Source organism: Triticum urartu, chromosome 7, assembly GCF_003073215.2.
Source record: "Triticum urartu cultivar G1812 chromosome 7, Tu2.1, whole genome shotgun sequence".
Classification (NCBI taxonomy): domain Eukaryota; kingdom Viridiplantae; phylum Streptophyta; class Magnoliopsida; order Poales; family Poaceae; genus Triticum; species Triticum urartu.
In genome coordinates this window covers 632,652,651-632,666,990 of record NC_053028.1, presented here as the reverse complement: position 1 = coordinate 632,666,990, position 14,340 = coordinate 632,652,651, and the positions used below count along the sequence as shown (strand labels likewise).

The 14,340-nt window shown below is 45.3% G+C and overlaps 2 protein-coding genes across 10 annotated transcripts; one reads left to right on the top strand and one right to left on the bottom strand.

Annotated features, from left to right (window-relative positions):
• Positions 1-379: 379 nt before the first annotated feature.
• LOC125520436 (zinc finger MYM-type protein 1-like) lies at positions 380-5,458 on the bottom strand. Of its 7 annotated transcripts, none has more exons than XM_048685356.1 (6): positions 5,028-5,458; positions 4,074-4,903; positions 3,652-3,982; positions 2,389-3,552; positions 2,189-2,296; positions 380-848 (listed from the first exon to the last, which is right to left on the bottom strand). In XM_048685356.1, the coding sequence occupies exons 1-4, from the start codon at positions 5,217-5,219 to the stop codon at positions 3,184-3,186; spliced, it is 1,722 nt and encodes a 573-aa protein (XP_048541313.1). In that variant the 5' UTR covers positions 5,220-5,458; the 3' UTR covers positions 380-848; positions 2,189-2,296; positions 2,389-3,183. The 7 variants fall into 7 exon arrangements, with proteins under 7 accessions (XP_048541313.1, XP_048541315.1, XP_048541316.1 ...); XM_048685358.1 differs by having other exon boundaries at positions 380-836; XM_048685359.1 differs by having other exon boundaries at positions 2,225-2,296.
• Positions 5,459-5,593: 135 nt separating this feature from the next.
• On the top strand, positions 5,594-9,171 carry LOC125520438. 3 transcript variants are annotated; one of them, XM_048685365.1, is made up of 8 exons: positions 5,594-5,861; positions 5,958-6,031; positions 6,122-6,232; positions 6,305-6,373; positions 6,461-6,538; positions 6,624-7,546; positions 7,637-7,696; positions 7,792-9,171. In XM_048685365.1, exons 3-6 carry the CDS (start codon positions 6,154-6,156, stop codon positions 7,415-7,417), a joined length of 1,020 nt encoding a protein of 339 aa, XP_048541322.1. In that variant the 5' UTR covers positions 5,594-5,861; positions 5,958-6,031; positions 6,122-6,153; the 3' UTR covers positions 7,418-7,546; positions 7,637-7,696; positions 7,792-9,171. The 3 variants fall into 3 exon arrangements, with proteins under 3 accessions (XP_048541322.1, XP_048541321.1, XP_048541320.1); XM_048685364.1 differs by lacking the exon at positions 5,958-6,031 and having other exon boundaries at positions 5,598-5,861; positions 7,861-9,171; XM_048685363.1 differs by lacking the exon at positions 5,958-6,031 and having other exon boundaries at positions 5,599-5,861.
• The last annotated feature ends 5,169 nt before the right edge of the window (positions 9,172-14,340 follow it).

The following is a 14,340-nucleotide window of genomic DNA, read 5'->3' as shown; positions in this document are numbered from 1 at the left end:
TGGTGCAGGTACCTCTCCAGCCGGCTCACGTACGTCCTCTGCTGACGCCGGCAGTGCCATGCAGCCCTCTGTTGACGGGGTTCTTGATGTGAGCCATACCAGAATTAATTACATCAATGATGCTAGAACTTGGCATGAATGATCACCTTAGTGCTATAAGTTGTGGTGTACATTGAAATAGTGCAAAAACTTGGCTTCGCTGTGCAGATACGATACAAAACTCATTTGTATACGTCCACCGCTGATAAGGCATGTCAGCATGGCGTAGGGCCGCCGTCAATGACCCGATGGACAGGGCGTGACCTGCTCTTTTTGTAAAAAATCTCAGCTTTTATTTTTTCGCAGAAAAATAACGCTGGGAGGCCCACATCTCCACTACTAATAAAAGAGCAAATATTATCTTTGCTAAATGCACCGCACAAAACATACACGGACTCACTACTACCGCATGATTATCCCCGCTAATCTATATCCAACGGCCAGCCTTCACCTGATATGTTTTTTGGTGTGCACTTACTAATTTACATTGACTGACCGTACTCCACCACCGTGGAGGAAAACTTCCATGCGAAAGCAAACACAATCCCTACAATCACGTATCCCCCATTCCCACAAATAATAATAGACCTTTCAAATCCAAATCCAAAAACAAGAAACATATCCCACCCATATCCCCTTGCCGCTCAGAAACATCATCGCCTTCGCCTTCCTGGACGGCGACCTCGCCGCACGAAAACACCGCCGCCTTCCCTCGCCGCCCTCCACTGGCCATTAGATGCGCGGCTGCTCCTGCCTCACCTTCTCGCTGCAAACAGGTCGTCAGTTCCTTGCATCACCTGTGCCATCCTCTGAAAACATCAGGCAAGATTTTAATATTACACATTTCTTCTTGTTCTTGCAAGTTATCTTCTAACTTCCTTGTGCTTTAAGAAAATGCAATCTACAGATTTATGACAACATAACTTGAATCTAATTCTAACTAATATATGCTTCCAGTCAACCCTCTTGACAGATTTTTGACTGGAGTATTCAGTCTATGAAGTCGACGTTATGACTTCTCCAAATCACTCGGGGGCACGCACCCCATTTCAGGATATAAGCAACATCCATTCCTCAGGTAACTATCAGCCAACTGAGCGCTTCTTTTTTTCTGGGTTGATGAACACTTCTATAACGAATGTGCTAATTTCCATTGTATATTTAAACAGACCCTGAAGAAATTAAGAGGCAGAGGGACAGAGAATATTATGCACGAAATAGAGAGGACATTCTGAAAAGACGTCATGAGGCACGTTTAAAGAAGCAGAATGATAAACCTCTGCCGAATGATGAGCAAAATGTGCCACACACACCCCTAGCCATGTCCCAAGGTAAGTATGGCCATATACTGCATGCTTACGTATTATTCAGGTAACTTATGATACTCTAAATCATACATGTAGACCCTATGGAGCTGAAGAGGCGACTGGATAGGGAACGGTATTCACAAAATAGAGACGAAATATTAAAGAGACAACGTCACGCCTACAGAAACAAAAAAATGGCTGACGCTTCCGCCGATATCAGTGTCCATGAAAATGAAACACAAACACCGATGTCCATACCCATTGGTAATGACGATCAACCAACTACAGTGAACCCTATTTGTTGATACTAACTAGCTTTCTCATCTATGTTGACCCTAAAGAGATACGGAGGCAAAGGGACAGGGAGCGGTATGCACAAAATAGGGATGAAATATTAAAACGACAACGCCAATCACGTGAGCAGAGAAAGGCTACTACGACCCTACTCACCAACGATAGCACCGTGTCACACACACCAGCTACAGGACAATCCGGTGTCACCCAGCTACAACAAATAGCGTCTAAAGGTTCTGTGCTACCATAACATATTGATTGCATGGTGTTATCTTATCGAATATAACAAAAAAAAAATTACTGATGTTATCTACAATTTTCATGCAGTAGCATCAAATATACCAAATTCATCTCTATCAGCTGAACATGCCCCCCACGACAAGGAGAATACTTTACCATACGACGAGGCAGTGGCGGACCCAGGAATTGAAGTTAGCCGGGGCGAACATTTAATGTTTAAATTTTTTTCGCTACAAATGCAGCTATATTCAACCAGAACTCATAGCATTCAACAGCAAAAGGATGAAAAGACTATTTAAAACTAGTACACTGTTAAAAGTCGCCGAGGCCGCCTGACTGCTCACATGGACTCTTGCCGCTTGAAATGCTCAGTTATGCCACAATATGATCCCATAATTCCAATTTCCAAATGAGACCTACAAAATAAAGAACGCATTATCACAAGTGTGATGAGAGTTGTATATTTTGATATAGACACACATCTGATGGTAACTGGGTGGTAGTATACCTTTAAGACGTAATTGCATACTGAACACGAGGTTGTGGAGGTAGATGACCTCGACGGTTCTTCAAGGCATGAAAATGAACCATAATCTCTTTATCACTAATTTTAGCAAATATCTCGCGCTCAACAAAGCAAACCATCAAATCATTAAGCCAATCATCACCCATCTTGTTTCGAAGATCAGTCTTTATAATATTCATGGCTGAGGAAACCCTCTCAACTGATGCAGTTGCCACCGGTAATGTCAATGCAAGTCTGATGAGCCGATAAACCTGGGAATACCAGATGTTGGCTACTCTGAACCAACTTGAGAGCAAGAGAACTCAAACTATCGCAAGCCAAGAATTCAGTACTTCTTTTCATCACATCAATATATATGTTGAGTTGATCAGTCAACAGATAGAGCTCTTGTGAAGAGAAATCAATTGAGTAAATATTTGCAAGCTCAACTAGCTTATCATGATCAAAGTTGCTAAATGAGTCTCTAGGATCAAGGCAAGCAATGCACTTCAACAAGCGTGTATAAGTTTCACTAAATCGATTATTCATCTCAACTATGTTTCTATCCAACACCTCATTGAATATAGTTACCTTGTAATGATGGAGACAAGTAACCATTTTGCGTGATCTTCTTGGGTAACCCCTTGCTGAAATGTTATCATCTATATTGGGCACTATTATATTTCTTGCAGCACAAAAGTTAGTAGTAGATATTAAGAGAGGCTCCCATCCATCATCTCTCAACTTTTGTAATAGACTTTTCACTGACACAATCATATTCATAGCACAGACTATATTCTAATCTTTTTGTTGCAATGCTTGTGACAAATCATTGGTTAAACCAAGCACTCGAAGCATCAAATGCAAGATAAGAACAAATTCAAATGTTTCCATGTTTATCATAAAGCCAGAAGCCAAACCTCTATCATCAGCATCTGCTCCATCAAGAGAAATACCATGTAGCACTTCAACCACGGAATCCCACATTTGATATATCCGGATTAGAGTCTTGTGGTGTGACCCCCATCGTGTATCACCGGGTCTTGCTAAACTTGTCTCTTGATGCTCGCCTTTTCCTGACAAAATCTCCCCATGCTCTAACTGTAAAACCAGGTTGTCATGATGCTTCTGCAACAATGCATCTTTTCTTTTACACAAGGCACTTACCTACAAGAAAAGAGTAAGTGCATTAGAATTTTATAATGGCTAGATATATACTATTTGGATTTGCAAATCCATAAGCTATAAGAAATAAGAAGTACTAACCATGTTGACAATCTTATTTGTATGTCCAAAGAAATCACTAACAGCTAGGACTCCCTTGACAACAGCAACAACTACCAATTGAAGTTGGTGGGCAAAACAATGCACATAAAAAGCATACGGATTGACATCTAGCACCAATTTCTTCAAACCATTAAGTTCTCCACGCATATTTGAGGCCCCATCATATCCTTGTCCTCTCAATCTAGACATGGATAAATTATGTTTAACAAACATTGCGTCCAAAGATCTTTTCAAAGAAGCGGATGTAGTATCAAGAACATGTTTAACACCAAGCAATCTTTCCAAAGACTCCCCTTTTTGGTTCGCGAACCTTCAAGCAAAACAAACTATAAAATTAGAACAAGCATGTCAGGGTAGAGTAGGTACATTCAGAATTAGAACAATCATGACAAATAACTAACCTCACAATCACAGCCATTTGCTCTCTAACAGATACATCACGAGACTCATCAACAAGTAGAGAGAAATTACTATCACCAAGCTCAGTCATTATCACTTTTGTAGTCACTTCGGCACATGCTTGTACTATTTGTTTTTGGATTTTATGACAAGTCAATTGATGATTGCCAGGAGCATTTTTATGGACCACATCGGCTACATCTTTGCATCTTTCTGCATACCAATCCAACATCTCAAGGAAATTACCCTTGTTCATGGAAGTGGTAGTCTCATCGTGCCCACGAAAAGCTAGGCCTTGAGAGACAAGAAACCTTACCACACCTACAACAGCCCTGAAACGCTCTTCATATTCAATATGTGATTTCTCAGTATGAGAAGTCATTGCATATGACACACTTTGCTTTTGGTTTTTGAAATCTTCACACCGTCTTCTAGCATTGTTGTGAGCGCTGTTTGGTCCACCTACATGAGCATTGAATATTTCCACTGCCTTCTTCCAATTTTTGAACCCTTTCTTAGTGAAGACATCATGGCCAAACTTGTCACCAATGCTTGGAGGCTTGAAAAGAAAACAATGGAAACAATAGGCAGATTTTGTCTCTTTACTATACTCTAGCCAATCATAATCTTTATACCATGCTTCTTTGAAGTTCCGCCAATCTTTCCCAAAAAGAGTCCGAGGAAAATCATGACCATACAAACGTCCAACACCTTTCGACAAATATGCCCTTCTCATTTCATCTCTAATTTCTGGAGTTGCATACTCTTCAATTTGCTTACGTGTGCCAGGATCAGGATCCACATCAGCTAAATTAAATGCCGGAGGAATGCCCTACAACATCAAATGGCACCATATCAAAACCGAGTGTCATGTTACTGCTATCTGCTATTCAACATTCCAAGTTTCCATCTAACATATCAAAGGAAGCGGATACAAGAAGACTAGAAGAGGATACCTGCCGGTCGTCAGAGTCATGTGGTCGCTCTCGCCTCCGTTTGGCTCTGGCCGCCGAAGCTGCTGCCTCTGCCACAGCCGCCGCATCTTCGACAGCAGCAGCCTCAGCCTCAGCTTCTTCGAGTTCGACAGCAGCAACTATGCCTATCCAATCCACCTCTTCGCCGGAGTCCATCTCTTCGCCGGAATCCATCACTGGCACAGCCCCCACTGCCGCCCCTCGCCGCTGGCCCGACCTCCAGGCTCCAGCACCAGCACCGCCCCACACAGCCGCAGTATCAACCCCCTCCCTCGCCGATGGAGGAGCGAGCAGATGAAGGAGCCGCCCCTCGCGCCCAGGAACCCCTGGCCTCTGGGCTCTGGCGGCGGCGCAGCACCGCAGCAGCGAGCAGCAGGTCGTCTAGGTCGTGCAGAGGGAGGGGAACGGTGGATTGGATTTCTGGATCGAGGACTAGTCAGCAGATCTAACAGACGTTTATTTTGGGCCTGTAGAAAATAGCCCAGTCCACCGGCGGACCGGCCCACATCTCTCTGCTTTCCTCTTATCCCTTCGCTCGCTGGCTGCCGCACGAACAGAGACGCCGCAGCCGCTGGTTTTCTCCACCGCCGGAGGAAGATAGGTAGGTAGGGGTCGATCCCCCGCCGCCGGCGACCCGGGGCGGCCGCCCCAGCTCGCCCCAATGGTGGGTCCGCCACTGCGACGAGGAGTCCGATTGGTTGCACCGGAATGATGCATATCAGATACCACAAATTGGTGGACGCATTAGAGATGTTGCTATGCCTCTTGGTGATAACATGCAATCAATCTCCACCGTTGTAAGAGATATTGCACAAGGTATGCTTTAATGGCTTTGGTTTGTAATCTTCTAAACAAGAACAAAACTATAATCAGCTTCTGAATGAAAGTTACTGTCAATTGAACACAATGCAGAGCCTCTCACACAACTTTCAGGGTTCAGGCACCCGAACTTAGCAGAATACGTAACCCAGATTTCTCAATTCAAGGTCCGGTTTAGTTCGTCCATTTAGTTATGGTGGAAGTGTGTCCATAGTGTTTATTTGACCGCAATTCCTGGTTCTCTTTCGTCTATTCAGGTATAGAGCCTTTTAATGGCTCCAGTCAACCAATGAAGACGCCAACTAATGATGAGAGACGCCCTGCAGAACCGTCTCCAGATGATACTCAAAGCACTCAAGATCTACAAAGTGATTTTTATGACCCTAGACTACTATAGTACCTGATTTTGTATGCTCTACTTATCTTGTGGTTTTTCGTAGTGGGCAACGACCAGATAGAAGATCCATATGGAATATTTGAACCCGTTGTTCAACAACCCAATTTTGAAGGTACATTAAATGTTTAGTCGTTCACTGTTCAGGTTCTTCGTTGACAATTTTGTGGCATTTATGTTTGACCAATATATTGCCTACTAGACTGCTTGGCGCCATTGCAAAATGGAGAATCTGTGTACCATGAGCCTGATGAGGAACCTAGAATATTTATGGCCGAAGGTATGTCCATTGTCTATTTCCGAATTTACCATGAGCCTCATAGGTCTTCATTCATAATTTAATATATATTGTTCTTTAATGCTAGGTCTTGCTTATGAATCTTACCAACTTGGACGCCCACGAGCAGCACCAGTATCAAATACCGATGAATTCATTTACCGAAACCTACCTACAAAGCACCATGTCCTAAGAAAGGTTCCCGACTGCCGCCACCGTGGGGCATTGCGGTTTCCATTTGAGGGCCCAGCATTTTGTTGCAGAAAAAGAAAAGTCGATATTATTACTCCAGATGTTCCAGAAGAGCTAAAACGGTTGTTTACAAGTCAAGATGATGAGGATGCTAAATATTTCAGAGAGCATATACGGTATTTCAACTCGCACTTCTCATTCACAACTCTAGGAGTCACTCATGATCGCCGAGTAAGCACTGCGGCAGGAACTGGAGTATATACATTTCGTGCATGTGGTGGCTTATACCACGCTCTTGATGGTCTGGTGCCGGCTGATAATGGACCTCGCCATTTGCAGCTCTATATTTATGATACAGATCAAGACTTGGTTCACAGGGCTATGAGGTCTCCAGATCTTAATATAGAACTCATACGAAAGATTCTGCGAATACTTGAGCATAACCCTTATGCACAAGTTTTAAAGAGCCTTGGGTCTGTTCCAAATCTAGATGAGTATAGGATCTCACTAAACACGGATATCAACTTGGATCAACGAAGGTACAATGCCCCAATGACTTCTCAGGTGGCAGCGATATGGGTTGAAGGGAGCGACCCAAAGAATTGCTTTGATAGAAGTGTTGTCGTACATGGAAAAAAAGAGACCGCCCCCTATATATTAGAGCATACTATGGGTGCTACGACCCATTGACTATTCTTCCCACATGGGGAGACTGGTTGGAATCGTAGGATGCCATATGTGGCCCCCTCGATGACACCACACAATGTTTGTCTGGTAACCCTGCACCCCAAGTAAACCAAACCTCTGATTTATATACGGGTATGAGGTTCATTATTCATTTATATACTTGCTATTTATGAATGAAGACTTATGTTCTCATTTTTCTGTTATATGAAAACTTGATTACAGAAAGTGAACAAGTTGGGAATTTTGAACCACATGAAGACCATGCCACGGATTTACCTGCAGGTATCGGTCATCATTGCTTATTCTTCAATTCTTATGTGGTCAATTATTATTGGTGCAAACAACGTATTGAAGGTGAAATGTTGTCAATCTTGTAGATGACACGACCCAATATTCAGCGCATAATACTGCACCACAAGTAAACCAAACCTCTGATTTATCTACAGGTATGATGTGTAAACTTCAGCAGGCTCTCTATAGCCTCAAACAGTCGCCGCGTGCATGGTACTCGCGGCTCAGTGATCATCTCCAGCAACTTGGTTTTGCTCCATCAACAGTAGATACATCCCTGTTTATTTTCTCTCATGCCGGCATCACCATGTATATGCTCGTCTACGTCGACGACATCGTCGTCGCCAGTTCCAGCCCGACTGTTGTTCGGCGTCTATTGAATCAGCTAGCTCAGTCCTTCCCAGTGAAGGACCTTGGGCCATTGCAGTACTTCTTGGGAATTGAAGCGCTCTCGGGGGTTGAGTCTTACTCAGAAGAAGTATGCTACTGACCTACTTCAACGTACACACATGGAGAATTGCAAGGCAGTGTCAACCCCATGAATGTGCAACATAAGTTATCGCGGGACATTGGCCAAGCTCTAAATGATGAAGAAGCTTTTGTCTATCACAGTACTGTAGGTGGTTTGCAATACTTGACGCTCACCAGACCCGACATTTCATTTGCCGTCAATAAGGTTTGTCAGTACTTGGTTCAACCAACGGAGGTTCATTAGGAAGCTGTAAAAAGAATTCTCCGCTATGTCAAGGGGACAATATCTTGTGGGCTTAGTATACGGAGATCAACATCTACACTCTTGAGCGTTTTCACATACGCTGATTGGGCTGGATGCGCAGATGATCGGCGCTCAACCGGTGGCTTTGCGGTCTTCTTTGGACCAACTTTAATTTCTTGGAGTGCATGGAAACAACCAACCGTGTCACGCTCATCTACAGAGGCAGAGTACAAGGCACTCGCAAATGGGACTGCCGAAGTTACTTGGGTACGGTCATTACTAAAAGAGCTGCATATATCGCAGCCGCGCCCTTCTGTACTATGGTGTGACAACCTTGGAGCTAACTATCTTACCGCCAACCCAATGTTTCATGCAAGGACAAAACACATCGAGGTCGACTTCCACTTCGTCCGAGAGAAGGTGGCACTAGGAGCTCTAGATGTCCGGTTCATTGCTTCAGAAGATCAGGTCGTGGATGTCTTCACCAAACCATGCACGAAGTTGATGCTAGACCGATGTCGTCGCAATCTCAATCTTGTCTCTGTCGGTTGAGATTGAGGGGGCGTGTCAAATGTTACGAGTTAGTGCTGTCTAGCATAATGAGTTGCAACGCCTAGCAATTACAGCTTAGTGCTAGAATGTAGAAGGTCTAGAGACCTCTCTCTTGATATTCCACGTCGTAATGTCTTGTAACTGAACATGTACATGTACTATATAAACAGCCCAATACAGTGAGGATTATCACGGCAAATATCTCTTCTATCTGTTCGATCTGAAAATGTAGGAATTAATGGACCAATATGGTTAGCAGATAGATGGCAGTAGCGCGCAGGTCAACATCAGAACAGGTTGGAAATGTGCTGAAACGTTCTTTCCATGACCAGCGCAGATGATGAACACTCGTTCTCGATTCTTTGTTGTGTGTGAAGTGTTCTTATCATGAGAGCGTCCGCAAGCGCATGGCAGCACGGGCGCCCTCGTCGGATTCCCGACCACTTCGGCGCCGGTGGTGCAGGGGCATAGGGAAACTCCGCCAAGGCGGCGGAGCCTTGAACTTTCGACACTCTCAGTCGATGTGGGCTAGCACGCGTGGGTCTCATGCCGATTCTACAAGCTCCGGTGGGTCAAACCGGCCACATAGCTACAACGCGGGTAGAACAAATACCAAGAGGAGCAAGCTAGGGAGAAGATTTTTGTTGATAAAGAAATGAAATTATGTGAGGAACAAAGGAAGCTGCCAACATCTTATATAGGCAAAAGTTAGCGATGGTGTGTCAAAATAATGCACGCCACCACTACCCTTATTTCCTATGGCGTTCACAGGGATCCAACACCACCACTAACTTGTGGCTGGTCAGTACAGCTGGGCTCACCAACTTGTGACGTGTTCCGTATCTAGACAAATCTAAAACAAAAAAATTAGGACAAAGGAGTATCAAATATGTCAACGTCATCACTATTTAGAACAAAATAGTGATAACGTTGATTGAAAATGGTGCGCCATCAATTAAAGTTGCGGCTAACCATTTATCTACTGGTATCATTTCTATAACCGATACACTTACCACGAGTAGATGCTTACCACATACATATAATCACTTTCACGTATATTTTTTAAGGTAGCCTTTGACCAATGATAAAAAAATTAGTATATGAGATGCATGATATAAAAATCAAGTCATTAAAAACTTCTTTCATATGCGAATTCGATGGTATACTTTATATAAGTGTAACATGCATGTCATATATTACCGGGTTAACCCGAGGGCAAAGGTAACCTCAGATAATATATTAGTCCCTATATACGTATACGTGGTCCGAGGGACTACTGATTACTGAAAAAACAAACGATCTGTTAACACCCGTATAAAAGTGATGAAGGTTGGAGATACTATACTACAGTTCAGTTCAGTTTTGTGTACTAGAGTTTTAGTTCACCAGCAGCAGCTTAGATACTACTTCCTCCGTTTCTAAATATTTGTCTTTCTAAAGATTTCAACAAATGTCTACATACGAAGCAAAATAAGTGAATCTATATTTAAAATATGTCTATATACATCCGTATGTGATGGTCCATTTGAAATCTTTAAAAAGACAAATATTTAGGAATGAAAGGAGTAGTATATAGTTGCCTGTACTAACCAGAGTTTCAGAGGCTGTTTGGTTCACATCCTAGAGGCCATGCCAGGAAAAATTGTGTGCCTGGACTAGGCCTGAGATGTCTCTGTTTCCTGCCTGACCAGGCGGATTTTTTGTCTAAAAAGACCACCTGCCCAATGAAATTGCCAGAAAAGACCACTTCCAGATGAAATTGACAAAAAATACCCCAGGGGCGTGGCGGCAGGCGCGGCAGCCGACACATGGCACCTGCCGCCACGCGCGGAGGCGGCAATACTGTTCAGTGTACTGTTCACGAAGGAGACGAGAAAAACAACGACGAGGTGAGCAAACAGTACTTGCCGCCTCAGGCAGGGGCGGCAGCACTGTTCAAAATACTGTTCACGCGCAGTGAACAGTAATTTTGAAAAAATAAAAAAAACAGAAAAATTCAGAAAAATCTGGAATTTTTTAGCAGCAAAAACAATCGAGTGTTCTAAGTGGGTGCAAAATTTCAGAACTTTTTGAATTTTTCTGCTATTTTTCTTTTATTTTTCAAAATGACTGTTCACTCATGCATGAACAGTGTTGTCGCCACTGCGTGAGGCGGCAGGTACTGTTCGCTCGCCTCGTTGTTGTTTTCCTCGTCTCTTGCATGAACAGTATAGTGAACAGTGTTGCCGCCTCCGGGCGTGGCGGCAGGTGCCACGTGTCGGCTGCCGCGCCTGCTACCACGGCTTAGGGGGTCTTTTTTGCCAATTTCATCCAGAGGGGGTCTTTTCTGGTAATTCCGCTAGGCAGGTGGTCCTTTTGGACAAAAAATCGACGAGACGAGCATTGTTTGGTTCGTGGCCATGCCTAGTAAGTGTTAAATATATTAAACCAGGCCACTATTCACCTGTACCTTTCCCATTTTAAATTGGATGACAGGGTTAGCATCACAGGCATGTCCAGGCGTCCATTTCAGGTGGCCTGAACCAGGCTAATCACACGCTCAGGTTTACCGGCCAGGCTAACGACGAGCTCCACTTTTCCAGGCCAGGCTAGCATTCGATCTCCAGGTCACGAACCAAACAAACCACAGTTAGTTCTCAGGCAAGCACCAGGCCAGGCAACTTTGCTCCAGGGAAGCAACCAAACTGACCCTCAGTTCAGTAGAAGCATCATGCCCAACAGTCGTCAGGCACAAGCGCGCGTGCAGAGACGTACGTGTTCTCTTTTGTTCCTGAACTGAAAGTGCGTTTTCTTTTCCAGTGATGTTGTAGTTGTAGCACCTTTAATTTGCCTACCCGTTCCCCTGCAGAACTGTATTCTTAGTCCAAGCATGCTCATGCATCCAACGACTAATTTGTCTTGTATCAAACCAAAAGGAATGGTTAAAAGATGAGAGAATCGTCCCATAATTAACCTATCACAGCTAACTAATTGCCAAGGCTAAAAGATGAGAAATCTTTGGACTAATCGCAGACGTTAAAAGATGAGAGTGTCTTCCCATAATTAACTGCCCGCAGCTAACTAATGCATCCATGGTTAGCACATTTTTCGTTGTGATGGCTGAAAGTGAGAGATGTAACTGACAACCCCTACTTCGAAAGGGATATAAAGATGACCCTCATCCTTGGAAATGACCCTCATTGTGATGTCTTATTAGGACATCTCCAACAAGGACCATTAAATCTCCCATAAATGTTCTTTGCGGGAGTCCTAACATTTTTTGCCATCCAATGCCACCCCCAAATGTCCGGTCATCCAGACTCTTCCAAACTAGAAGCAAATTTGGTGTGTGTTCAGGTGGGGGTGGGAGTGGGGGGCTTTGGGGGAGTCCGAACATTCGTCTAGACAATCAAAAGCTGCCACATCGGACATCCGGACATTCTCTCTCTCCTCAACCGTGACATGCACATGCATAGAAGGGCATTTATAGGGGACATGGTTGGATGGCTGGTTCCCGCATCAATATACACGGACTGCTCCCCACCGGTGCGTGGATAAATAATGTGTCCATTTTAGGGGTTAGAGTTAGATGCCCTAAACACCTTTTCTGTTGTTAGAGCATCTCTAGCATATCCCGTAAAAGTCTGATCCGAAAAATGCGTTTACAGTTCGCTGTAGATCAGACCCCGTATATGAAACAGTAAAATTTGAAGAAAAAAACATTCACGAGAGAAACTTGCAACGAAATTCATCATACATAGTTGATCATCATACTACATTATAGATAGTTGTTGATCATACTACATCATAGTACTACATAGGAGGGGGGATCTGCGGGCCGTGCAGCGTACCCGAGCCTAGGCTACCAAAATCGATGGGTGCGGCGGCGGCGACGACCCGGCGGAGGAGACGGATGAGCTCAGTCCTCGTCGGAATCGAGGTCGATCCAGACCTTGGCCTGCTCGGCCTTCATGACGCGCAGGTCTGCCTCCTTGGACACGTGCGCCTGCGACACCGCATGCCCTGCTCGAGGAAGATATTCTCGATCTCGAGCTCGCGGCGGCGGCGCGCATCAGCCGCCTCCTCCTCCCTCGCCAAGCGCTCCATGATAGCACGCTTGAGGTGGTTCTCTTGCCCTGGTGAGAGGTAGTCGCCGGGGCCGATGACGCCTCGACGCGGCGGGTCCGCGTCGGCCTCGAGCTTGACGGCGAGCGGCCCGAGCTCCTCCGGATCTCTCTTGACCGGAGTGAGCCGCGAGCTCGAGGCGCCCGCGGATGAGCTCCTCGCGGCGACGGACCGCGAGCTCGCGGCGTTCGAACGCCGGCGGCAGCCGGCTCCCATAGTTGAGCCACTTCCCCGCCCCCCGCTTGGGTGCGGCGGCGGCAGCGCTCCGCGTCATCCGCACCACTTCGGTAGCCGTCCATGGGTCGGGAAGTGTCGCTATGGCTTTTTTTTAGGCTCGCTGGCTTCGAGAAATTGGGGCGGAGAGGGAGGAGAATCGCCACGGAGCGGCGGCGGAGACGGATAGGGTTTGACCCGTATCCGAGCAGTGAAATCGCATAAATGGCTATGAAGAGGGTCTTTTTTCGGGCCAAGGTAAACTTTTTACAGGCCCGGCCCGGGATACGGAGTCTGTTCTGACAAGAAAAACAGGTCGAACATGTATACTCGTCGGAATTATGCAGGTTCGGCCCTTTTACGGGGTCTGCTAGAGAGGCTCTTAGCCTTTTGCTCTTTCCAATAGCTGTAGTTTAGTATAGACTTCCCTTTTTGGTTGTTTGCATAAAGGGTTCCCTTGCATAAATGATGCTATCTTTTATACTTGTTCCGTTATCTTTGTGATATTGCAACCCGATCCTGATGGATTGAATAGAAAAAGAGTCTACAGGTGCGGCACCACCCACTTTTCTTTGCTCTGCATGCAGCGCCACCATCAACGAGGCGGCTGCATCCAACGCGCTCACATCCAGCGCCACCATCTCTGCGCCCCACTCAACCATCACCACTATCCTGTGATGCAGGTTCAACTTCGCCCCGGCGTTGCTCGTCAGGCTTGGCATGTGCACGGCAACAAGGAACCTGTCTCTCGCTGGCCAGCTGATTGTAGTTTTGTTATTGCCTTGCCGCCTTCCATCTCCGCTTTATCACCGTCGTCATGGCACTACGAGGAGGCGGGAGCCGTGAAAAATGGAGTAGTTCTTGGCGTCCTGTTCTTCATCATCAAGCTCCAAGCAACCCAACAGAACTCGTTGTAACTCCATCGATCAACAAACTACGATCCAACGCATGGCATTGCGGTAGCTACTTCTCTCCCGATACCTATCACTCCCATGTCCCATCCAATAGATAGACTGCCGAGATAGCAAGCAGAAACGTGAGAAAAAATAAC

Excerpts from the sequence above, each read along its gene's own strand:
- LOC125520438 (XM_048685364.1), top strand. The coding sequence starts at position 5,804 with ATGCCTCTTGGTGATAACATGCAATCAATCTCCACCGTTGTAAGAGAT. Across the intron at positions 5,862-6,121 it reads TGTAAGAGATATTGCACAAG|GTATAGAGCCTTTTAATGGC; the intron begins GTATGCTTTAAT and ends TCGTCTATTCAG. Across the intron at positions 6,374-6,460 it reads TCAACAACCCAATTTTGAAG|ACTGCTTGGCGCCATTGCAA; the intron begins GTACATTAAATG and ends ATTGCCTACTAG.
- LOC125520436 (XM_048685355.1), bottom strand. The coding sequence starts at position 5,219 with ATGGATTCCGGCGAAGAGATGGACTCCGGCGAAGAGGTGGATTGGATA. Across the intron at positions 4,904-5,027 it reads ATGACTCTGACGACCGGCAG|GGCATTCCTCCGGCATTTAA; the intron begins GTATCCTCTTCT and ends TTGATGTTGTAG. Across the intron at positions 3,553-3,651 it reads CAAATAAGATTGTCAACATG|GTAAGTGCCTTGTGTAAAAG; the intron begins GTTAGTACTTCT and ends CTTTTCTTGTAG.